Source organism: Drosophila teissieri, chromosome 2L (genome assembly GCF_016746235.2).
Source record: "Drosophila teissieri strain GT53w chromosome 2L, Prin_Dtei_1.1, whole genome shotgun sequence".
Classification (NCBI taxonomy): domain Eukaryota; kingdom Metazoa; phylum Arthropoda; class Insecta; order Diptera; family Drosophilidae; genus Drosophila; species Drosophila teissieri.
The window spans coordinates 11,844,625-11,869,409 of record NC_053029.1 but is presented as its reverse complement, the minus strand read 5'-3'; the positions used below and the strand labels follow the sequence as shown (position 1 = coordinate 11,869,409).

The window sequence follows — 24,785 nt, the reverse complement described above, 5'->3', positions numbered from 1 at the left end:
ATATTTCGAATGTTTTGATCAAAATACTGATATTTAAATCGCAAAAAAACAGAAAATCGATTTTCGGACCAAATCCAAAAATCATCATCAAAAATTGGAAAAAATTAAAAAAAAAATTCATTTTTTTTTGTAAACACAGTTTGATTGGGAATTTAATTACGTATTCAACGAGTGAGTGATTCAGTTTACTATAAGATGTTAGATTTATTATTCAGTTGGGCCGAAATCCCGGCGGTACTGCAATACCGGGCCAACCCGCGACAGAGGTGGAGCAAGCTCCTAGCACTCCGTCTGATTCCAAAAATCAGTTTAACATTTGTTGTCCTCCAATGGAGGAACTATCAGATGTTAAGCTGATAAGAACAGATTAAAAAAAAAAATTAGCCATATGGCCAGTAAATGTTTACCTGCCTCTGGGGCAGGCCGGGTTTTCGTTTGGTTTTTATTATTATTATTTTTTTTTTTTTTTGTTTCCAACATTTATTTTCGATTTAGTTTTTAAGGTATATAATTTTTTCAGAATTTCTTATTTTTATTATTTTCTTTTTTTAAATTTGTTATGTTGATTTATTTTTAGTTTTTAGTTTTTTAGTTTGGGGGAGCTCCACTTGGCAGGGTGAACTGCCTGATCCCGGATACATGCTCCACATAAATGTCCCGGGACCACCTGATGGTGTCGGCCACCATCAGTCTGCGCATCAGGCCAGCATAAAACCTGGAGACACCCAAAGTCTTAAGGACCCTTTCGTTTTTAGGGTCCCACGAGCCCAAGGCTCCGACAATGAATGCCTCCAGTTTTACCTGGTATCCCATGGCGCGCAGGGCTTCAGCTAGGGGGCGGTATTTTTCTTCTTTCTCGCCCCTCGCGTTGTCAAACGCTTCAGCCCCGTTCTCGAACGGAACAGTCACGTCAACTATGACGATTTTTCTGCTCCGTTCGTCGCGCCATACCAGGTCCGGCCTGAGGGCCGCCATGTCCTCGGCGACCCCTTCCACGCGGCAGTTCACCCTGGGGGTCCCCAGCCGTGAGCCAGCCTTGGCGAGGCGATCCATCACCGCGTTGTGCCTCTGCTGCATTGCGTTTGAGTGGTGCATGCAGTGGCACAACACGTGTGGAACGCTCTCCAGCTGATATCCACAGACCCGGCAGCGCTTGTCGCCGCTTCCCCATCGGATCGCTCCGTTGACTGGGAGGACTCCCAGTCGGGCTCTGTGGATAAACCGCCAGTCAGCAAACCTGGTAAAGCTACCGTCGCGTATGAACGCGTTGCTGACTGGGGTTAGCGTGGAGAGCTTCGCCACCTTCCCCTGGTCGGGTTTATTTATGAGGATGGTCAGGAACTCATCCTGAGCTGCGCACCTGAGACGTTGGATGAGTTGGGACCTGGAGTTCGAGTCGGTGGCCACTGGTCGGTTTCTTTGTGCTCTACACTTAACCAGTAGCTCACCTCCTCTCCAGGGCCAACGCACCCCCAGATGCACAGCTTGCCTTTTGGTGGTCATCCTCACCCTCGACCAGAATCCGGCGTCGCCAAAGCTGGCTGTCTCCCCGGATAGAGTGGAGCCTGAGAGAAAGTGAGCCATCTCGTCGCCGGATGGCTCCCGGTTTATTTTTCGCTTTACCGCTTCTCTCAGGCCCTCTCTTGCAATCCGGGAGACGACCTCCCCAGGGCAGGACACCATGCGGTGAGCCTGGGCGATAGTTAGGACATCAGCCAAGATGGATGAAGGTAGTATTCCCGCTCCACCTTTCTTCAGCGGGGTGTATACTACCTCCGCGCTCGCCCTCTGCGGCAGATACAGCCATTTTTTTATGTGTTTTTTATAACTGTATCCAGATGACGCAGCGGGGCTCGCAAGGTGGCGCCACTTCGTAGCACGAAGTCAAGCTTCGGTGCCACGAAGGTGCGGGCTGCGTCGATCTTTTGCCACGGGGCGAGCAGCGAGTCATCTATCTTGGCGATGTCCCCAACTATCGCTTCCATCGCTGCCCTGGGTGTTTGGTCCACGTTTAGACCCACGGGGATGCCAAGATATTCGTAGGCATCCCCCTCTGTCATGGCCGGTACTGGCGTGCGACGGACGAGGAAGCCGGTCTGCACTGCCCTCCGCGAGGATTTCTTCCCCGTGAGGTGTAGGGTCGCGCACTTCCCGGGGTTGAAGTGTAGACCGGCTTCTATTGCGGCGTCGTCCGCAGCACGCAGCAAGGACCTCATCTCCTCTGGGGAGCTCGCAATTAGCACCAGGTCATCGGCGTACGCCAGCGTGCTAATGCGGCTCCCATAGAGCAGGTACCCCGCGTTGACGGTTTTGATTTTGCGAAGTACCCGCTCTATTGCGATGTTAAAGAGGATTGGGCTGGCTGGGCAGCCCTGTCTGACCCCCGCTTCGATCGGGATCTCTTCCGACATGCCATCAATGGTTTTGGCGATAGCCAACTGGTGGATTATGGTCCGGATCCTCGAGGGGATCCCCATACCGGCGACCGCGTCCAAGATGGTGGCATGCGGAATCGACCCGAACGCGTTGGACAGGTCCAGCCAGCCCATGACGAGGTCCTTGCCTTGGCGTCTGCTCTCCTCCAGCACTTGGCCAAGAACAAAATTGTGTTCATGGCAGCCTTCGTGCTGGAGGAAGCCTTTCTGCTCCTCGCTGAGCCTTCCTCCGTTAGTGAGGAACGCCGTTAGCCTGTCTGCCATGACGGCCGCGAACGATTTGGGGATGGTGTCACCCATGGAAAGAGGCCTCCAATTCGACAGGTCAGTTCTGTCCCCTTTCTTGTGGATTAAGACCGTTCTGAACTTTTTCCACAGATCGGGGACATGACCTGTCCTCAGGCAGGCGTTAAACACTGCCGTGAGCATGGAGGCCTTCGGGTCTGTTTTCTTAAGATTTCCATAGGTGACACCATCGGGACCCGGCGCAGAGCTGTGTGTCCTTCTCAGGCGTGCGAGCACCTCCTCCTGTGTGAGGGGACTCACGAGCGTGTCCGCGCGGGCCTCTTCTCCTGGCACGCACCAGGCGGGCCAATCGAAGGGCCGCACACGCTCGTCGCCATTTCTGGCGAACATCTGCCTGAGATGGGCGTACTAAGCTCGATTGGTCCTGTATATTTGATGGATCCTCTTCGCTGCGTCTGCCAGTGCTTGCGGTCCGCGCCTACCCTGTGAGGTGGGCTCGGGCTATTGCGTGTGGGTGATGAAATTACTACTTCGGGGGGGGTTGTACTGGGCTATTGACAGGGGAAGAATGGGTGGCTATTGAACGGCACGACAGTGGCCGTGGCGTTCCCGGCCTGCCCGCTGTGGCGGTGCTGGTGGGTCTTTCGGGGGTCCTTCTGCTTGGAGCAGAGGGGACCGAGACTCCCAGACCGGTGCGGGAGGGGGTCGTCATCCTGGTGGTGGTCGGCGAACGGGCCGGCGCGGACGAGATCGGCGAACGGGCCGGCACGGACGAGGACGGCGAACGGGGCGGTATAGACGAGATCGGCGGCTGGTTGCCGCTTCTCAGGAGCCGTCTCGTCACACCCGTTATTTGACCCGGGGGGGCAGGGGGAACGTTGCGGGCAGGCGGCCGTTGCGGGGCTGGTGATGGTGTCCGCGCAGCGGTCGGTGCCCTCGGGGCCATCTGTCGTGTTGGTGGTATGGGGGCAACAGTCCTTCCAGTGCGTCCACTGGCACCCGTGACAACGGGGCTCAGCGCAGGATGGGGCCTGTTCCCGGGAAGCATCGGGCGTCACAGGGCTCAGCGCTGACTGTCTCAGGGAGGGGGCGGGGAGTGGTACAGCAGGGTTCGGGGCTGTGGCTGCTTCCACGAGCATCCCGTGGGCGTCTGTGGTGGTCTCGGGGTAGCTCGCGGCCACATGGGCTTTGAGCTGCTTCATCCCCCGAGGCATATCAGCGCCACAGACCCGGCAACGGTATGTAATAACCACTTGTGGGTGGCGCTGGGTTATGTGCTGATATGCCGCAGCGTACGTGCCGTATTCGCCCAGCGACCTAGTGGAATGCATCCCGGACGCATCCATGCATATGGAGCACCGGAATGTTCCCACGAAGGGGTAGGCAAATACGTGCACTCGCTGAGACGCCATGATTATTGGAATTAAGAGATATTCGATCGCTTTTTTAACTTTGTTTTTAAAAATTTTATTTAAAATTTAGACAATAAGTTAGAAAGACCAGGACTTTTTCGTAAAAAACATAATAAAAAGAACAGACTTCCCACTACACTAAACTAAAGCGAAAACTTTAAACGGAAAACTAACTGGGTCTCCATAAGCAAACGGCCAGAACCAGTTGGGAATTATAAGTAGCGCACATGAAAAATGCCTCAACGCAATTGTTGCTCAGTAAGAATAGCCTGCTTTTAGGGGTGGTCTGCGGAGCAAATAAAATAAACTCTTTTCATTTTGTAACGAACAATTTGCAATAAGTGAAATACGTTTTTATTGTTTTTAAAATTACACGTAAACCTTAGTGATATGTATAGCCATTTAGAAATAGAAAGACTTGTGACTAATGTACTTTTAGAAATATAAATAATGTATACGGCATTTAAAACCGGCATAAAATAAAGAAACCCTACCATTTTTTTAAACGTTATTCTTATTCTTTTAAAAAATAAATAAAAATAAATGTTAACTACTGATAATTCAAAAATATAACATATAATTTATAAAATATAAGAAATGATTGAAAACGGGAAAATACCAATGTTAATTTACATAAAAGGAGGACAAAGTCTGAAATCTACTTGACATGCGCCGAAATAATGTTAACACTCTGGTATGTGGGGCAGTACCAAAATAGAAAAACAGTTGATGGATATACGCCGAGGTCTCTGGAAGAACATTTTCGGATTTGTCACACAACCATATATTCTACCTGGAGGAGAACGCTTTCCTGACCACCAACTTGCAAAATCTGCAGAAGTTACTCATACGAAATGGCACCCTCAAACACATCAACCACCGAAGTTTCACCCAACTGCAGATCCTTATAGAGCTCGACTTGTCCAACAATCTACTTGTGGACTTGCTTCCCAATGTGTTCGAGTGTCTTTCGAAAGTACGGGCGATATTGCTGAATGGCAACCTATTGCAGGCACTTCGCTATAGAGTGTTTCGGAATCTCATGGATATTATCATCGTATTGTGGGTATTGTGTTAATTTTTAGTTCGCAGAGCCAGTATAAAAAAAAAAAAGGTAACCTTAGTTTTGTATCGCATAGTTTACGTTTATTTTGTTTGAGAAATGTCTAGAACACCAATAAAGTAAATTCAGTAGCAAACAAGTGGAATTAGTATTATTAAATATCCACTTGTCGTTCGCATTTATTGCTTCTTATGGCCTTTCTGCTCTTAAGTGTATGTCTATATAAATACCAGTAATATGAGTATATTAACCATTTCGGTTTTGAAAAAGATTCTACAATCCAAATGCTCTTCATATAACGGTTGTAATTGATTTTGAGTATTTGCCTTCATTTCATTGTTAATAAGTAATTCGTTACAGTTCAATAATGGCTTTACAAAGAATATAATACTGCGCATTTGCAACAGATTTGTTATTATTAGGATGCTACATAACCAACATACCATAGGAAAACAATCAAAAATAGCTGCTACATACTAATCAACAAATGTTATCTTCCCGTCCAATGGGTAATAGTAGTTTTTAAATATTTCTTAAATATTCTCAAGCACTTTGAATAAATATTTACGTGGCTTATAAATAATTCAATTTTCATATTTATCTTGTGTGTACGTTTTCAACGGAATCTCAAAATTGCAAGGAAGATGTTTGTTTGCTTAGTAGTTTTTATCAGTTATATCTATGTAGAATAATATAGCTAAAGAGTAGGTGGTGTGCCATTCGAAAAAAATAAAATGGAAATTAGGAAAATTAAAACAAAAGGAAATCATAAATTTGCTTGGGTTTCGTTTATTTTCGTATAATTTTGTATAGATCTTAGCTAATAAATTCTGCTAGGAAATTATAAAATTAAAAATTCTTTAAAGAATAATATCGAGATTAAAGTTTGATTTTGTTGATTTTAATACAAATTGAACTTACAGGACTACAAAAATAATGCGACTAACGACGTACGAAAAACAATGACGATTTATAAAGTTAAATCTAAACAAGGTTCAAGGCCTAAGCTGAGGGAAGTTTTCTTAGCGAGAAATTTGCACAATGTGGATATGTCTCGGCGTGGATTCTGGAAAACTTGAAGGCTGTGTCAACTCTGGCTTGGTCCCTTCCCCAGCTGAAACCCTTTTCTTTAAATTCACATAGTCCGAAACTAAATGTTTAAAACTAGTTTACATTGTAAGCTAATCTTTGTAGCTGCATCTCACATAAGAAGTAATGTACATTGGTTTTATGTTCTAATGTGTATAAACTAGGTCTGCCTTTTCTACATCCGCATCTTGGTGTTTGTTACCCCCGAATAACAACAAATTGAACAGCTTTATGAATTTTAGTTTTGGTTTTCGTTATACCACTCCTTAGATTTCCACGAGTATTGGTGTTATGAATTATGTATTATCCCTTTTTACTAATGAAGTTTAACCTTGACTTTTATACGGTTTTGCACTGTATAATAGTGTAAGGTGCAGAGGTATGTTTGCATGAGTTATAAGATTATCTCCGTCGAGCTCTGCTGCAGTGGATCGCACTGGTAGGCCTCGGAGTTTGGTACCGGCGCGTACTTGGTGTTCTTCTTGCCGGAAGCTGCAGGATTCAAGGGTGCAGCCGTGGTGGTGGTGTAGCTATAGGTGGTTCCACATCCATTCAAACTGGTGACAGTGCTGACTAGTCCAGTTGCTGGAAATTTGGCTACCGTCACAACACTGGCTGTTAATGTGGCCGTGGAGGAATCATTACTTCCCGTGGTTCCCGAACCCCTTTTGGCAGTGGTTTTCCTGCGCACTGGCGTCTCCTGCAGCACGGCCGATTTCCTTATGGTCTGCTGCAGCAGGGCATTTACGTCGATTGCTGGCCAGGCGACCAGCGAGACACTTCGTCATAAGGAGTTATCCACAGGAGAAGATCCGCGTTTATGCTTGCCATGGGGATTGCGATTCCAGTGCTTGCAGGACGGTGGCTCCACTTCCTTTTCTTTTAAATCCTTCGTCTCCTTGCTCTCCAGCTTATCTCCGGCTTTATCTCCTTCTTTGGTGGGAAAAGAAGTACCGCCTCCAGCGGCGGATGACAGCGAAAAGTACTCCGCTGATTGGCTCAATGAAGAGGCATCCGCATCGGTTATGTTGCCTCCGCCGATATCACTCCTCATGGTGTGATCTCCATGATCCTGGTCCATAAACGACGACCTGTGGGTGCTAAGGGGTGTCAGTGTACTGCTATGCATATCATCACCCTCTTGCGAAGGAGTAATGGTGTGATCTGCAGCTGTACAAAAACTTTCCCGTTGTCCCGTTGTCTCGTCGTCCTCATCATCCGCTTCCTCCTCCTCCTCCTCATCTGCCTGGGAACACGAGCCACAACAGCAGCTAGAATTCTGGCAAGAGCAGAAGCTGGCTCTCCGAGAACCGGGAATGCATTGGTGACACTCCGCTGCGACAGTCATTTCATGATGTGCCTCTAGATCCTCATCCAAACTGCTGCAGGAGCAGGAACTTGAGCAACTGCTGCAGTAATCCTGTCCAGCCTCAGCTATAAACCTTTTTCTCTTGATCCGCACACACTCATTTCGCGCTGGAGCGGAGGCTGGTTTTCCCCTCTTTGTGGAGCTGCTGGAACTATTCGTAACTGCTGGCTGAGTTAGTTGGGTCTCATCTTCTGGTAAATGGTGGGAGCCCATCCGCACATCGTCATCATCTTCATCGTGAGACAATTCATCGGTTTCAATCGTGGTATTGGAATTCAACGAACCCCTCCTGTGACGATGTTGTTCTCGAAGAGGAGCCATTATAATGGGTTTTACACCCTCACTGGCCACCTTATACGGAAAATTCGAGGTGGCCGTGCTGCTGTTGTTTTCCTCGCCGTCCTCGCTCATCGTTGCTGCATCGATTTCTATGGCAATGGCTTGATGATGCAGTGCCTCATCACTAGAGTCCAAGGAAGACTTGTTGTTGTTTGATGGAAGCATTTGTTTGTGGTTCGTCTGCTTAATTTGCAGATGCTTCTGATGGTGATGACTCCGTTTCTGGTGCAGCAGAGCTCGTCTCTTTGTGCTACTATAGTGACAATGATGGTGGTGGTGATGATGCCTATGGTGATTGCAGTGGCAGTGGTGATGATGGGTGGTGATCACACAGCAGCAGCTGCCACCCTTCAATTTAGTTTGGGTGGCATTATTTCGCTTTCTGCGGCAGCAGCCACTTGCCTCCTGAGCCCCAATCAGTCTCTGCTCTGTGGTAGCCGGGGAATGGACAATGACGACCTCCAAGGCAGCTGCCATGCTGCTATCATCCTTACTCTTGCCACTGCCTCCTGGTCTGGGCAACATCTTGTTATTATTGTGATATTGAAACGCACGATTATCGTGGCACTGACCAAAGTCCAGCACCTTGAAGTGCTCGTCATCCGCTCGTGCCGTCAGCAGATGATCGTCTCCACTGCTGCTCACCGTGACGGGCAGCGAGAGCTGATGCTCCTCGGAATGGGATGTATGTAAGTCGTGGTGATGTGTGTGCTGTGGCTGTTCTTCGGGGGCAAACTGCTAATCGCCGCGGCGCAGGTCGCGCGGCTTGGAATTCTTACGGTAGAACCACACCTGTGACAGGATCGCTATGTCCAAGCTGACCTGAAATGCGACATATAAAGTATATCGTTAGTGTTATTAATGCTTATAGTTCTGAAAATTTAGAAAATACTTGCCTGCAGCGTGCCACAGATCCAGAATTGCGATGGGGCTTTCCTAACAATAAAGTAACCAGTCTTAAACATATCACCGAGCGTCCACATGATCACCATGTGTATGCTCATTCCATATGTTGATTTATTCTTAAAGTTGCGCAGAAATTGTGGCGCCCCTACATGCAAAAGACATAAATTCCAGATTGACATATAGCAACATCATTTTGAATGGCTTAGACTCACCCAACATGGCTTCAGTAAAGACGGCGACAAAACCCATGGATTCCATAAACCAAAGTACGGACAACATCAGATATGTTATGGCGGCACCCACGGCCCACACGACTAGCATAAAGTCCAGATACGATTGGAAGTCTGTCCAGTTCCAAAAGTATTTGAAGTCCAGGTCTGTGAGAGCAAATAAATTCACAATAAATGATGGAATTCAACAATATCTTTAGTAATAACCAGCTCAATGAATTAGTTTATAAAGAAACTAAAGCCAACCTTATAAACTCCAAGCTGTGCATGCACTTTAACTTAGCTACAGTAGGAAAGCCAAAGGTCATGACCCCCCAGCCAGAAGCAGGCAAGGCTACAACAGACCGACTGCAGATGGAAAGCCAGTTGGAAATCAATTTTCATTATCTCTGCCAGCTTTTAGGCGCTACACAATTTACGACCAGCCCCATGTACAAAGAAGCCCAAGGCGTGCCAATATAATTAGCTCACGTCTATGTGGGTGTATATTGGTTCTGCTCGCCGGTTCGTTGATCAATTTACCGCCTGGAACCATACCCCCTAACCCAGTTTCTTGTTTTCTATCTAGTTTGTGATAAGAAGTAACGAAGGAAAAGAAATAAATGCGGACTGCAAACGAGCTCTTTGCTCCATAAAGATATGGTGTGATAGAAACAGCAGAAGGTACTTTGCTAATGAAATTACAATCCTCTCACTTCCCACTCTCCCATTTGATTTTATTCCAATCTGTTCTGCAAACTGACACAGAAAACTGCCGTCAATTGAGTGAAAAGTCGTTTGTACTCCAAATGTGTCAGCGAAAGCATATATGTATGTACATATATGCTAAAATCTTGAACCGGAAATCAACTCTCCCTTCTTTGCCAATCAATATAGCGAGACATGTCGACATGTTGTTAACTATCATGAAGTCAAGACCCCGCAATCAGCTGACTCACCATTGAGATAGTGCCGGGAGCGAACTCGCTTCAGGACGCTGCCGCCCGCTTCAGTGGATACAGAGGCGCCCGTATCCGTGTCCGTCATCACTTTGGGCAAATGCAGTTCGTCGCCTGGAAGGAGGGAGCGCAAGTTGACATGTTTATCCTCGGGGTGACAGGTTTCAAACGGCTGACGGGGGAGGGACTCACCTCGCAGGGCGTGCTCGCGGTTATTGGCATTAACCCGCTTCACCTTCACGCACAGATGGATCATCAGGAACATGGTCACGTTCATCACGACACTCTGCACCAGCAGTGGAAGCTCGTAGCGGCTGGAGAACCTGCAAGCCAGAGGGAAATTGGGTAAAGGTCAATCGGAAAGGTCAGCTCAAAATTACATTTTAATTGACTGTGATATCGAGATGCGGTTGTGTCCTTGGCGGTATATTTTTCCAGAGACTTATAATTAGCATGTGTTGTTTGGGGAATTTCGTTCGAAATTGTAATCTTTAAAACAATGGAAAGTAAATTTCTTTTGGGCAGTTTCACTTAACTGAATTAGTGATTGATGATTAGACACTAAAAGCATTAAATACAAATATAGAACGTTATCTTAACATATTATTTATTTATAGTAGACATTCCACAGCTCCCAAAATCATTAAATATAATTATTATTTATCACCCTTGAGTGGACAAGTGAATGCTGCACAACGAATATTGTTGATTACAGCTAATTGACAGGTGCTTAGGTGGCGCCCGAACAGGGACAACAAGTGATTGATGTGCGCCCAAGAGCATAATTTACTCCCGAACCCAATCGATTATAAGGACTGCAGCAGGGCTGAATGTGCACATATTTCAAGGCACAGGAGAGGAGAGGAGGGGTTCGGAAAAATCCCAGCACTGTGTCAAGCGGCACTGTCATAAATCTGACAGATGCCAAGTGGGTGAAAAAGGGTCCCCGAGCACAAGCAACAAACAATGGGTGAAACGTGTTGGGCATTTGGCGAGGCTCCAACAAATGCCGAGCAAACCAAAGGCAAGTCCTCAGATTTGCTGGGGATTTGTTGTGATGAAAGTCCTGATGTCCAACCGAAAGTCATTCCCAAATGTTATTAAAAAAAATGCGACAATTTGTCGGCATTTCGCTGGCCGAGATTTGTGGTCCCAACTGTTTTAGTAAATCCACAGCTGTCGTTCGCAATCACAACAGCAGATAGCATACATTTCCGCGTTGCTTCCGATTACCAGATAGTAAAATGCGGAAAACGCGGAAATTGTGCCACGGCGGCTATTTACGCCCACGTCCAATGGCAAGTCGCTCTGGCGGGCAATCGAAATTGAATTACCAGTGTTGGGCCAAGTCAATGCCATTCCACGGCTTCAACTAAATTACCTCAAATACATTTTACAATTCGAGAAACTTACTTTTGCAGGGGTATCTAAAAAGTGTATGCACTGGCTTAAGTTTCTTTTCTTGCAGTTTCACAAGAGTATACCTTTAATGCGTAATGGAATATAAATAATATTCCAAGTTCTCCCCCGACACCCACGAAATCATGGCAACAAAGCGTGCTCTTTGAGTTTGTACAACCAACTGCAATTTTCTGAAATGCTAATATTTTCATTGCAAACACTCCAATTTGTACACACTGGACGAGAGAACTAACACCCCAAACATAGCCGTTACTTCGTCACTAGTCCAAATGGTTGGCTTTGCCTTTTAAATTGGCAAAAACAGAAAAAACATAAAAAAAAAGAAAACACACCGGCACCTCCTTCCACCCACGGCCATAGAGCATTTGCACGCTTCAACGTGTAAAAAATGTCGTAAAAAATCGATAAAATCGTATACGTGCATTACAAACAGGCATGATACATATACACACGAATATGCTATGCCGCATTTGGCGGTGTGCCTGCGCCTGCAATGTAAACAATTTCCCAACAACCACCCACTTTTCACCTGCATTTCCAGGCTCACTTTCACTGGCAATTTGCTCGAAGGGCCGCAGCAATTTGACTAAATAGGCGAGCCCCGAAAATGTCACTTAGGCTTGATGAAAGTTTTATTGATGGAATTTGTCGGCGGGTCTGGGAAATTAAGTCACCAAAATGGAGCCAAGCAATTTGCAGGATATTATACACGTGTGAGGGCTTTTTTCCAGCGCCAAGCCAACCTTTTGTGTCTGTTCTAGTCATAATTAAAATTCCGCGTTGCCTTCGGCGCTATGTTTACTCAAGTGTGAGTAGAGCGTTTTGTCTGCCTGAATTACACTTGCTGACGCATGGCTACGGTCTATGGAAAAGTAAACCATTATCTATGATATGATATAGTATGCTATGGGTATGTGCCAAGCATCTACATATGTGTATATGTCAGCAGAGCGAATATTTAACCTACAAGTGGTTAGAGAATTATATCTTCTAAATAAAGCGACTAAGAGTATGATATAGTTGAATGATTTATTTCAGCCAGTGTCCTATAATTTCGACCTCGGCTGTAGGCGATTTGGTGTGAGCCAAGGCAAGGCTGGCAATGTGCGCTTAACACAAATTTCATTTGGCCCAACTGGTGTGGACGTAGTCTGTAAGTAGGCTACACTCGTCGTGGGCCGTAGTCCTCATCATTGTCTCACCGCTGAAGGGCTCCTAACTAACGGAACCGAAAGCACTTAAGGCCGTGCATTCCGGTTATTTCGGAACCACTGAACAAGAGTGCTGGCCACGTGGGTAGATTGCCCGCTTCGAGATTTGTGTAAACACACAAGCTGCCGCCTGATGAGCAATGGGAAATAGGAACCTACAGCCATAGCGCAATTTTTCCACCAGCCATTGAGTAAATGAATGCATAGAAAGCATTGCCCGCCGCCGATGATGATGAATGGGCATAACTGGGTCGATCTACAGCCTAGATGGATTTTGTGGTGTGCCGAGCTAAGCTGCTCGGAACGACCTTGCCGGGGATAAAGGATGCAGTGGCGATGAACTAGAGCACAGATGAAAAGAGATTGCCAATGAACTGAACAGTAAGTTAAATTTGAGTCAAGTGTTGTGTACCGAAATTGAAACATTAAGGGCAGAGATAGATGTGTAATAAACTTATGGTGGTCAAATAAAACGATGTTTACAAAAGAACTGTCAAGTAAAAACAAAGTTATTAGAACACATGAAAACACGCTAAAGTCAAGTGCTTCGACTATCAGATACCCATTACTTAGGTAAAGGGAGTGCTACTGAGATGAATCGACTCGGCTAGCGATCTTCACAATCGTAATACCCATTATTTAAAATATATACTTCTACTCTAGAACCGACAAATATTACAAAAACTCCTATAAGAGCACCAGAAAGCGGATATCTTGTCCGAAAATAACAAAGGAAATGGAAAAATAAATATTTATTATACCACTTGATGTGCTCAATGAAAATTAATGCGAGCTGAGCCCACCCACATAGGCCTAAGCCCATAAAATCCCAAATCGAAACACAAACAAAAGATGCTAGGCACCCAGATGTGTGTGACTGAGATGTGTGTTCGGAGAAACACTTCAATTTACGCCCCCCGGAAAATTCGCAGGCACAGTCGAAACTGAGTATGGAGTCTGGAACACAGATGGCAAAAAAGTCGTAGGACAAAAGGAGGAAAAAGGTCACAGACAATGCCACAATTGAAAACGGAATAAAAAGGAAAGCCAGGCGTAGCAAAACAATTCACCAATTTGCATATGGACATTAAATTTGTAGCCAACTCGATGGCAGATATGCATGAATACCAGCAAATGTATTCTTTAGCAGATAGGAAGTACAACTTTGGTGCTGACTAAGTGTATTACGTTCCGATTTCCATATCATTCCATTTTGGGACCTATCCCAATTTTATTTCCGCGGGCGCACAAGTCACTTGGCCTATCAAAACATTTGAAGTCATGCGCCTTGAAGGCTTCCCGAAATGTGTCAATGACGCTTTCTGCTTCTCAAAACCAAATCAAGCGTGATAATGCTGTTTAAAAGTATAAAAGTTGCATACGTTTTTTTTTAACTGAGCACATTGTTAGATGGCCTAGTTGTTGGGAGCGCATTGCACAGTCAACTTATGCGATATCTGATTGTGGATTGTGGGGTATATTCTAGCTTATTTCCATTTTGGAAACGTTAGCTTATAATTCATTTACAATAAAGTGCCCGTCGCCACAAAACACAGCTTTCAGGCCCCATTAAACATTAAAGCTGTGTGTCTCTGCGATGAAATTTAATATTCCCTAAGTTTGCCCACGCAGATTACCTCTGCTTCTGCCCGAATTTGGGGGCCAAAAATCTATTCTAATTGAGAAATTGAAATCTCTATCTGCTGTTGGCTTCGTGCAAACAACATGTGCGTCAGTCAACGGCGCACATTTTTCGCATGCAAAGAAGCCCCATCCCTGATTGTGATGGCGATTGTTCATTCAGCAGCAGGCCAAAGCCAAAGCCAAAGCAAAAACCAAAGCCGTAAACATTCTATGGACACCGATTGACGGGGCTGCTTAGACTTTTCGATTAGTTGTGCTTCCCAACAGAATTTTCCGCCAATGCCAGTGAGTTTCGAGTCTTGCTATAGCCCAGATTTACTGCAACACAACCTGACTTTGGCTTGGCATTAAAATTCAATTAGGCCAACGACTCGGCCATAAAGCACAACCAAGTGGCGTCCAAGTGGAGTGTGTCCTTTCATTGTGCGTCCTTTCAGCAGCAGTGACGTAGGATTTTAGGGATTGTCCACGGCACGGCATGTGACGTGAACTGCTTTCGAAGCAGCTCTCTTTTTAATTACGCAATAATCTTGCAACACAAATACAATTAATTTCCAGGGGCATGGTGGGCAGATAAGACTGCGCTGGTTGACCTTTGGCGGTAACCGCACCCTGGTTATCAGAACGCCTCGCATTAAACGCAAAACTTTCGGCTCCAAACGGAGCAAATGCGATTGAGATAATGCCAATCGCCTTAAGATGGAGGCTCCACACGGAAAATGAGCTTTCAAAACTATGTAATGTGGCAGATAACCTCTGGGTTCAAACATTCGAAAGGGAGAGGCCGGCGAAAACTGATAATTGGCACAATTAGGTAGCTCGTTTTGGGTGCCTTGATGAGCTCACAATTAAAAGTGGTGGTTCACAAATTTGTACAAAACAAAAGACCCTGCACCTAAATTATCTCTGCTTAGTAACTATTTAAACTTGAGTGCTTAGACAGGGCAATTAACGGATTTGCAGCACGCTAATTCCCAGGCAAACTTTATACCTAAGAAAAGAACGCAAAAAAACAGAGTAAAATGTACTCATTATTTTTGGCAATATAATTAAATTTAATACAATTTACAAGCCATGTTTTTGTTCGAATTATAAGCTCAGCAAAATCACAAGTTTTCTAAAATTGGAAACACAAACCCCTTCAGAAACTCTGTAGCTTTTCAGCAAGTGCACAGTAAATTCTACTTGAATTTCAAGAGGCTCTTAAAACTTGATAAAGAAACTCGTGCAGTGGCAACAACTCCAACATCGAAATTATAAATCTTTCGCAGATGCTATAACCACAATTAAGTTGCCAACCACCCAAGCAACATTTCCACACGAACAAGACAAGTGCTTCATTTGCAAAAATGGTATTAAATTTTTTGTTGTTGATAAAAAACCAGAACCCCTCGAATGATGATGTTCATCATTAACTGCGTCGACAGACCGGTTTAGAAATTTAATATTCAATTTGCATGGGATGCGAAAATAACAACAGCGACAGACCAAAAGCCGTAAACATTTATGGACCAAAACGCAGCAAATTTTTCCCCGAAAAACTTAATTGCTTCGAAGGACTTTACCGCAAAACCGCCCAATTGCCGCCCACAGACCTTGACCTTCCGCGGAAAAATGTCCAATAAACTTGTTTGCCTTTGGAAAAATGTTCCTTCATTTTTTTCCATTCAGCGAGTCGTGTGCATTAATAATAAACAAACAAGGAAAGTGGGCCAACGCTTGTATAAATAAAGGTGAATGGAAGTTGGGAGTGTTTTATAAATTATTAAAAATGTTAGATTAGATTGAAATTGTCTTCATTTCGTTTCGTCGAACTTCTGTTGATAAGCAAATTATAAATTAACAAATAATTCGGCGGATCGTGTGACATTTGTAGATAAATACAATAATATAATAATATATATTATATGGCATTATCGTGCAGGCGTATCATTAGCTTACGTATAAGGAAGCACCCTATTTCGATAAGTGTTTACGTAAACAAATTAATTGGTTGGAGTAGACACAATTATCGCCCGATGCCCAGACTTGGCTTATCTTTGGCTGATAGGAAAGGGCTCTTTATGGAACCTCAAGTAGGAGGCGAAGTTTGCTTGTTTCACACAAACATCATAAACATGCAGTGGGAATGGTGCATTTCACCAACTGATGGCTTGAAAGTTCTCATCTAGAGTAGAGAAATCTGTGTTCCGAGCTCTTATCAATAGCGGATGTTTTGTTGTAATGCAGCTGATTCGTACAATCTCTATTAAAAGAAATAACTATTTACATAAGAACTGAGTTTGTATACTACATTTATGTCTGACTTAATCGCCTTGGAAAAATTCCCTTAAAGCAACAAAACTGTAGAACCCAATTAGTCAGCAAATTTGCACCTTATAACTTCTCTTTCTTGATTGCCCAAGTTTTAAATACCCTCGTAACATGTTGCTCGTGTAATTGCTGAAATCGGTTCAATGAACTCCAAAGTTCTCAAGTTCAACCCTTCACTTTTCGTCAGATTGAGCTGTGAGCTTTATAATTTAAATAGTTGGCAAATTTTTTAAAGGTCATTTTGCCTGCCAACTTTTGCAACATTAAGTGAGTTTGTATCTGCATTTTAATAGTCAATTTCGAATATGAATATTTAGATGTTCGACCATACAATGCAAATTTAAGTCAAACGTTGCCTCGCATTTAAGAGTCAATTTTAAGTGCGAATATTTGGATTTACGGATATACTATAGACTTTTAATTGCAGCTGAACGGAGCCCCAATTCGATGGCTTGTTAAGTGCGAACAGTTCGCGTTTTCAGGCAGGCTGACAAATTGTGTAAATATTTAAGCAACTGCATGAAAACTACAAATATAGAAATGACTGAACATGAGCCGAGCTAACCGTTCGCATACTATATTTACATCTATTGTTATATGCCTGGAATGAAAGTGCAAATTATATTGCAGACTTGTGTAGTCACGCCCCACTGACCTGACCAACTTATGTATTGAGTCATAATGGTAGCGCTTTTGCGCGAGAAAACCTTTTTACGAAATATAACTCCGCTTTGTTGACTCTGTCCATAAAGCAAACTTAAGTTAGGTGAATATTTACATAGATCGAGAAGCATTTATTCTATATACGCAGTCTGATTCAATCAAAAACTAGAAAAAACGCCCACATCGCGTCATATTTTAGTAGCCAATAGAATGAAAGCGAAATGAATACCTATTTAATACAATTAAGGGAAACAATTGGTTACAAATAATTCAAATTTAGTGTATAAAGTATTTAATTTTTTTTTTAAATATACATGACATGTTTTGCTGATAAGATAGTGGCAAATAAAACAAATTTACTTCCTACATCAAAAGTTGAAAAATTCCAATTATCTTATCTCAAGTGTAAGTTCTATTCGCATTATCTAAACCTCAATGCTAATCTCGATTTTACAATAATTAATAAGCGGCGATTTACAGCCATGAGCTCATTCAAAAAGAGTAGAAAATGTTGCCAATTATTATATTTACTTTTGTGCATATCACTGTGTGCGTTTTATGATTAATTCCCTGTTTAATACGCTTATTTACCATCGACAACAAAGGCAGCCACGTTGTCAGTTTTTACAATAAAGACTACGGATGTGTCATTCGCTTTGTTCATAACGAAATCTGCTTATCTTTGTTGGGAAAAACTTTTTCCTGGGAGTCACATAAGTGAAATATATTTCAATCACGTTAGCTAATTCATTGTAATTGCCTGCAGTTTATTGTACATTCACAAAATAACTTTTAATAGTTGGAGTGTTTCGTGCATTTTGTTGTCCACAAATTGCCAGTTGCACTCAACTAAAGTTTTTGCGATGCTTTATCCGTATCGCAGCGATTAGTCGGAATAATAATAATTACGGTGTCCGGAAAAAAGTCGTGCATAAATTAAAAGCTACTTCCTATCATTGTTGTAGTCTAAAAACATTGCTATTGCACAATTACTTAGCCCCCAGACTGACTTTATTCATAAAACCCAGTGGAACTGATCGCGTGTCTGGCGAAATATGTCTGGCCCCAAAGAATCGTAAACATCTATATATAAAGTATATATATTGTATTGGGATTATTCGGCCCAAAGCCGCGTTGCACAGCTGACTCAACTTTGCTCGCCGGCAACAGTTTCTAGATAAATAATTCATTTATTGATTGCCAGCCAGGCCAGACAAATTGACGGCGTCGATGAGGGCCACCAGTTGCTCCTATTCTTTGTTAGCATTCACGTTTCACTTGCCTGGTTAATAATTTATTTGTAGGAAGCGATGGGTCTCGAAAAACCCACAACAGAGCAGCTTTAAACGGGCTGAACAGCAACAACCTGAAAAATACACAGAAACCAGCTGGCAACCCAAAGTAGTTGACCCTGGTGCTAAAGGCTACGTGCAGTGGATGGCCTAAAAATCAGTCTATTCTGTTGGTACAAAATGAGAAATATTTACTTTGGACTAAATATCAAAGTACGTTTCTATTAAACAATAACGCAAATTCAATTATGTCTTTTTGTGTTTGGTGGCTGTGGCAGTGTCAACTGGTTTAAATGGCATTGTCACGTTTTAAAAGCTGTTTTGCACTCTCACTCAAATTGAATTAAAAATTCATTTTATTAATTTTGATTTATATGTTTCGTTTTTCAGCACGATGAATCAACTTTCAGTGCAAGTGGATGAATGCATTTTTAGAACAACTGCTGATGTGTTTGAAAAAATCGAATTTCGAATACTACGAAATAGTTGTTTTGTTATAGTTATAAGTTAGTTATAAAGTAGTTGCGATTGTGCTGAGTATAACAATCTTATCGAACATCCCACAAAACATTAGGTTCCCCGAAATTATTTCACCAAATCAGCATGAAAGCTGATAAATCTTCCAATAATTGTCATAAACCCCAGCGTAAATAGCGATTATCGATGACATTGTGCCAAATACCATATCGCTGGGAGCACAATAAAGATAAAACCAGTACCATGGTCCTCGCAAAAATTGTGGAAGTCGCCTATGTTCGCCAAAATCGACCAGAAATCATGACATAGCTCACAGATAGGGGGTCTAGTCTCAAGTGCTGGAAACCACAGTTTGTCGCGACGGCCACGAGAGAATTTCGCGCGATAAGCGGCTTGAATTGCCCCCATCCCAGATAAGCCGAGATACCAGGTATTTGCCATTTGCCGAGCGGGATTAGTCATCCCGTTGTGGGCCAGATAAGGTGGGCAGGGGTTTACTTAGAGAGCTTCAGGTATATGGGCACCTGGAGTTACCATCCGGGTGCACCAGGATTCTAAGCTACTATGGTTGAAAAGGATCTTCGAGAAATGGCTAAAATGTATATGGAGATACTAGCATGTTTTTAGAGTCAGGTATAAGATAGATTGGTAGGACAAAGATTACTATTTTTATTTTTATTACTATTTCAGTTTTGTTCTCAAATACCGAGAGAATGTGCAGGTGTTTATTTTCATTCGAATTATTTTGTATTATTTTTGAGTGCCGTACAGTCAAAGATAAATAAGCGCATGCAATAAAAGTTCGTTTTTGCCTTTCATGATTGATTTATGGCTCAAAAAAGTACCATTTCCATATGAAATCGTCATCATCATTAGCAAAATATACAAAAAGCATTTGAACTACTAACACATTTGAGGTTATATATTACTATTTAAGGAAGGAATTTAATGAGTTTTAATGAGAATTTATGAGTAGGATGCTAGTAATATTTAAGTATCCTAGTAACCGGTCTATTTTGGATAACACATTTAGTTACTTGTGATTAAAGTACTAGCTAATCCTTACCAGAAGAGTATCCTCAGCGAATTGGCCACCAGCAGGGCGAGGCACACGTACAGGGAGAAGCCCTCCGCGTCCTGCGTCTTCTTGATCTCGATGTATTGGGGAACGTAGGGGATCACGCCCCCAATCACCATCGCGGAGGCGGCGGCCCAACCCACCACGTGACCGACCGTCAGGCCCATCTCATCGTTGATGATCCAATCCATTGTGAGCTATGTATCTCTGTTTACTGGGAATTTGTTTCGATTTTGTTGAAGTCGTTTTGTTGTTTGCTCCTTGGAATTTATGTTTTGTTTTGGGTTTTGTCGTTTAGCGGATATGTGTGTTTTGTATTATTGATTTTAATTTATGATTTGTTGACTAGTTTAAAAGCCGGCGATTGGAAGTAGTCGTTGTTGTAGTTGCTGGATTTCGCATCGTTTGCGGTAATAACTATTGTTTGTTGGACAGTGTAATGCAGGAAGGAAAGAGAGGAAGTCAGCTGTGTGTGTTGTTGTTGTTGTTATTTTCTGTCGTTTCGCTTTGATCTTCTACTTTTGCACACACTTTCTACGCACACACTGACGCACACCCACACGCAGGCAGCGAAGATATTTATTTTCTATTTCCCTCTCGCTCTTGCACGCTCTCCCTCTTTCTTGCTCTTTGAATTTTTGCTGTGTTTTCGTTTTCCGCGTTTTTTGTATTGAATTTTCACCGAATATTCTCTGCCCCTTTTCACGAATCGTCACCGATTTTCCTGCGCACACTTTTCTGGCAGCGGAAAACACTAGACGAGAAAAGCGCTGCAATCACAAATCGCTCCATTTCCACGCAAACACATCGGCACACTTCATAAATGCCCTCGGCATTTCAATTGCATTTTCCCCCGTGTTGCCTTTTCCTTTAATTGAGTTAAATTTTTGTTGTGGCTGCAGCAGCAGTTGTTGTTGTTGTTGCTAGTATTATTGTTCCGGAAAATTGTACTGATTCACTCGCTAATTGCTGTCGCTTGCTGTCGTTTCAATTTTCGTTCTTCGCACTTTCGGTGGTCAGTTTTCCTTTCACCTCGCCTCAGTTTGCATTTCCTCTGCGAGTTTACGGAAAAACTGTCCGCGAAACAACCGCACGCAAGCAAAAACAACAACACAAACAAACGTACACAAATTTCGCAGCTAGTGTTACCAGTCAGCGAAATGCCAAAACTCGCAATCCCTAACGCATTGAGCAGATGAGCCCATATGGTCACTTATTATTCGATAATTATGTTGTTATACACTTTTCCAACTGGTTAAATGGCAATGTACCACTGAGTACCAATTTACGTACCTACAGTGATACCGAGGTACTTGTACCTGCAATGTAATATATTGTACATAAATATATTTTGTTTCAGTTATTGGAGTTATTTGTATCAATTATATATTTCAATATCTTTTAACGTTGCTTTGTTTTTAAAAAAGAACAATAAGACGAATAAACTCAACGGATAGCGAGCTATGATAAATTTAGCTATACAATTTTTGTTTAATCGTCTTTTATTATACAAATAATTGTACAAGTCGCATTTATCACAGTGAAAACTGAAAATTGTATGAAATAAAATTTAACTAAGCAAAAAGAAAGGTGGCACAATAACATTTCGATTTGATAGAGATGATAGTTAAAAATACATTAAGATATAACCTAGTTCTTCTTTTTCTTCTTGTCAGGTTGGGCCAATCCCTGCGACTCCTGGTATTGGCGCACAATCTGATCCTGGACATCTGGGAGACACGGTGAGTACCTAGAGTACTCCATGGTGAATTCACCTTTTCCCTGGGTACTCGATCTGGAAATAAAGATACGATATTTTTAGATACACATGACACATGACCGACTGAACTTACCTCAGCTCTCCCGCATAGCCAAACATGTCGTTCAGGGGAACCTCCGCGTAGACAGTGAACCAGCCCTCGGTTCCCTCAGTTCCGGTAATGATACCGTGCCGTTTGCTCAAGTGACCCATTACTGCACCCTGGAACTCCTCGGGAGCAGTGACTTCAACCAGCATAATGGGCTCTAGGATTTGCCAGCTGCCGTTTTGGAAGACCTCTTTGATGGCACCATGGGAAGCCAACATGAAGGCCAGCTCACTGGAGTCCACGATGTGGTGACCACCATCTTGCAGGCGGAATCGAATGCCGGACAACTTGTGACCGGAGAGCATTCCCTTCTCAGCCATCTCTCTGTAACCTAAGCAAAGAACATATTTAAATCGGTACATAAGGAATTTCAATTTAGTTACCCTTTTCGACTCCAGGAACAAATTGTTTTGGTACATTGGTGCCCACTGTTTCGTCCACGAATTCCAGCAGGGTGTTTTGGGTTGGCGGCAGTGGTTCCATGACTCCAATAATCCTGGCATATTGACCCGATCCTCCCGATTGTTTCTTGTGCAGGTAATCAAACTCACACGGTCCCACCAGGGTTTCCCTAAATGCTACTTTTGGCTTTCCCAGCGTCACTGGGCAACCGTATTCTCTCTCCATTCTCTGGGCATAGATCTCCAAATGCAGTTCACCCATTCCAGAGACAAGTGTTTCCTTTACATCGTTGTCGAAAAAGAAGTGGAATGTGGGATCCTCTTTGGTGAATCTGGCAATAGCCTTTGAGAAATTATCTCTATCCTTGGTATTATTTGGCTTAATGGCCATTGAGACAACGGGCTCCGGCACAAAGATTGATTCCATAGACAGATTGTTCTTGGGATTGGTGGTGAAGGTGTCTCCGGAGGCGCAATCAACTCCAAACAACGCGAATATATCGCCGGCATAAACCTCGTTTACGTCCTCCATTTGATTGGAGTGCAGTCGAACCAAGCGAGCAATTCTCACTTTCTTGTTGGTGCGAGCATTGAAGATGTTGTCACCCTTGCGTAGAACTCCTTGGTAGCATCTGAGGTAGGTTAGTTGACCAAAGCGACCAGCTTCCAGTTTGAAAGCCAAGCCGACAAAGGGATCCTTGCCATCGCGGGCGGGATTTAAGACTATTTTTTCTGGGTCTTGTCCTTCCTTCTCGATAAAGCCGAGGTTCTCCACCTCTCCTGGATTGGGCAGGTAATCAAGCACTGCATCTAGCAGTGGCTGGACACCTTTGTTTTTCAGTGCTGTGCCCACCAAGACGGGTGTGAAGGTTCTATTGATACAGGTTCTCCGTAAGGCCGCCTTAATATCGTCTTCTGTGAAGGGCTTTTCTTCCAGGAACAGTTCGCCAAGCGTTTCGTCTGCATTGGATAAGTGTTCGATGAGCTCCTGCCTTCTCTCCAGGCTCTCCACCCGCATATCCTGTGGTATTTCGTCCAGCCTAATGTCCATTCCGTGTTCGCCTTCAAAGTATATGGCCTTTTCCCGCACTAAATCCACGATGCCTTTGCAATTGCTCTCCACTCCAATGGGCAGCTGAATGAAAGCAGCGTTGTGGTTCATTTTGGACCTCATTTGGGATAGAACTCTGTAGGGATTCGAACCCAAGCGATCCAGTTTGTTGATGAAGGCCAGGCAGGGCACATTGTAGCGCTTCATCTGCCGGTTGACCGTCAGGGTCTGACTCTGGACTCCGCCTACGGCGCACAAAACCAGAACGGCACCATCCAGAACTCGGAGGGCGCGCTCCACCTCCACAGTGAAGTCCACATGTCCGGGTGTATCGATAATATTAATATTGGTGTCCTTCCACAGGGTGTAGGTGGCTGCCGATTGGATGGTGATGCCGCGCTGCCTCTCCAGCTCCATGCTGTCCATGGTGGCACCCACATTATCCTTTCCCCGCACCTCGTGCATCTCCGCAATCCTGCCGGTGTAGAACAGAATCCTCTCCGTCAAGGTCGTCTTTCCACTGTCTATATGCGCCGAGATTCCTATGTTTCGGATCCTCTCGATGGGCTTGTGCTCCGAGAACTTCGCATGCGAACTGTAGCCGGCCTGAAAAGTTATATGTGCCATTAAGCTACATTTCTTACAGCGCTTACATAACTAGCCGATGGAATTACGTCTATTTTTCAGTTCCCAACAAACCTTTCCCAATGATTCCAATGCCCGGCGGCGCAGGGTGTTGTTCCCGGTCAGCAAACGGGTAATTAGCGACATCCTGGTCAGGTTTTAATTAATAACTAGGAAAGTAACCGGAAAACACGCGCTCGTGGAAAACCAAAACAAGACTGTTATCGATATGCGAAGGCGGTTTCTGTGCGAACCTATCGGTGTCTATCGGACAAGTAATATCGATTGGCTTGTTACCAAAAAAATACCATTACAAAAAAAGGCTAAAAAAATTATTTAAAAAAACAATTAAGTAATGAAAATAAAAAGGATAAAAATAACCGAAATAAAATAAATGCTTAATCTTGCATTATAAACTTTTAAAACCCCAATCTTTTGCGTTCGAAATAAAAAATACAACAATTCAGAGTCCAAAATATGTAACTTTATTTTATACATTTATTTTAACAAGTTCCTTTACTGTGGATTGTATACGATTGGTTTCCGAGTAGTCGCATGATATGTAGCCAGACAATTAGTTTGTGCCAAATCGCACTTTGGGTTATATACTATACGCAAATGGGACGGTAGGTGGTGGTACATATACATCATACATCATACATCATAAGTATTTAGACTGATTATAGACACGTAATTGATTTACAGGTACACAGA

General features: G+C 43.6%; 2 protein-coding genes and 1 non-coding gene across 3 annotated transcripts; all 3 read right to left on the bottom strand.

Moving 5' to 3' along the window:
• Positions 1-210: 210 nt before the first annotated feature.
• LOC122612014 lies at positions 211-400 on the bottom strand. Its single transcript, XR_006325586.1, has one exon. It is a non-coding gene; the product is annotated as a U2 spliceosomal RNA (small nuclear RNA).
• Positions 401-6,477: 6,077 nt separating this feature from the next.
• LOC122623028 lies at positions 6,478-21,252 on the bottom strand. Its single transcript, XM_043801919.1, is given in 6 exon segments — positions 6,478-8,775; positions 8,850-9,004; positions 9,072-9,236; positions 10,028-10,141; positions 10,220-10,350; positions 20,116-21,252. Coding segments are annotated over 6 exon segments (2,904 nt in total). The 5' UTR covers positions 20,319-21,252; the 3' UTR covers positions 6,478-6,639.
• Positions 21,253-21,731: 479 nt separating this feature from the next.
• Positions 21,732-24,307, bottom strand: LOC122619295 (elongation factor G, mitochondrial). Its single transcript, XM_043796138.1, has 4 exons — positions 24,147-24,307; positions 22,379-24,053; positions 21,981-22,326; positions 21,732-21,922 (listed from the first exon to the last, which is right to left on the bottom strand). Exons 1-4 carry the CDS (start codon positions 24,216-24,218, stop codon positions 21,778-21,780), a joined length of 2,238 nt encoding a protein of 745 aa, XP_043652073.1. The 5' UTR covers positions 24,219-24,307; the 3' UTR covers positions 21,732-21,777.
• Between the last annotated feature and the right edge of the window lie 478 nt (positions 24,308-24,785).

Excerpts from the sequence above, each read along its gene's own strand:
- LOC122619295 (XM_043796138.1), bottom strand. The coding sequence starts at position 24,218 with ATGTCGCTAATTACCCGTTTGCTGACCGGGAACAACACCCTGCGCCGC. Across the intron at positions 24,054-24,146 it reads CATTGGAATCATTGGGAAAG|GCCGGCTACAGTTCGCATGC; the intron begins GTTTGTTGGGAA and ends ATAACTTTTCAG. Across the intron at positions 21,923-21,980 it reads GGCTATGCGGGAGAGCTGAG|ATCGAGTACCCAGGGAAAAG; the intron begins GTAAGTTCAGTC and ends CTTTATTTCCAG.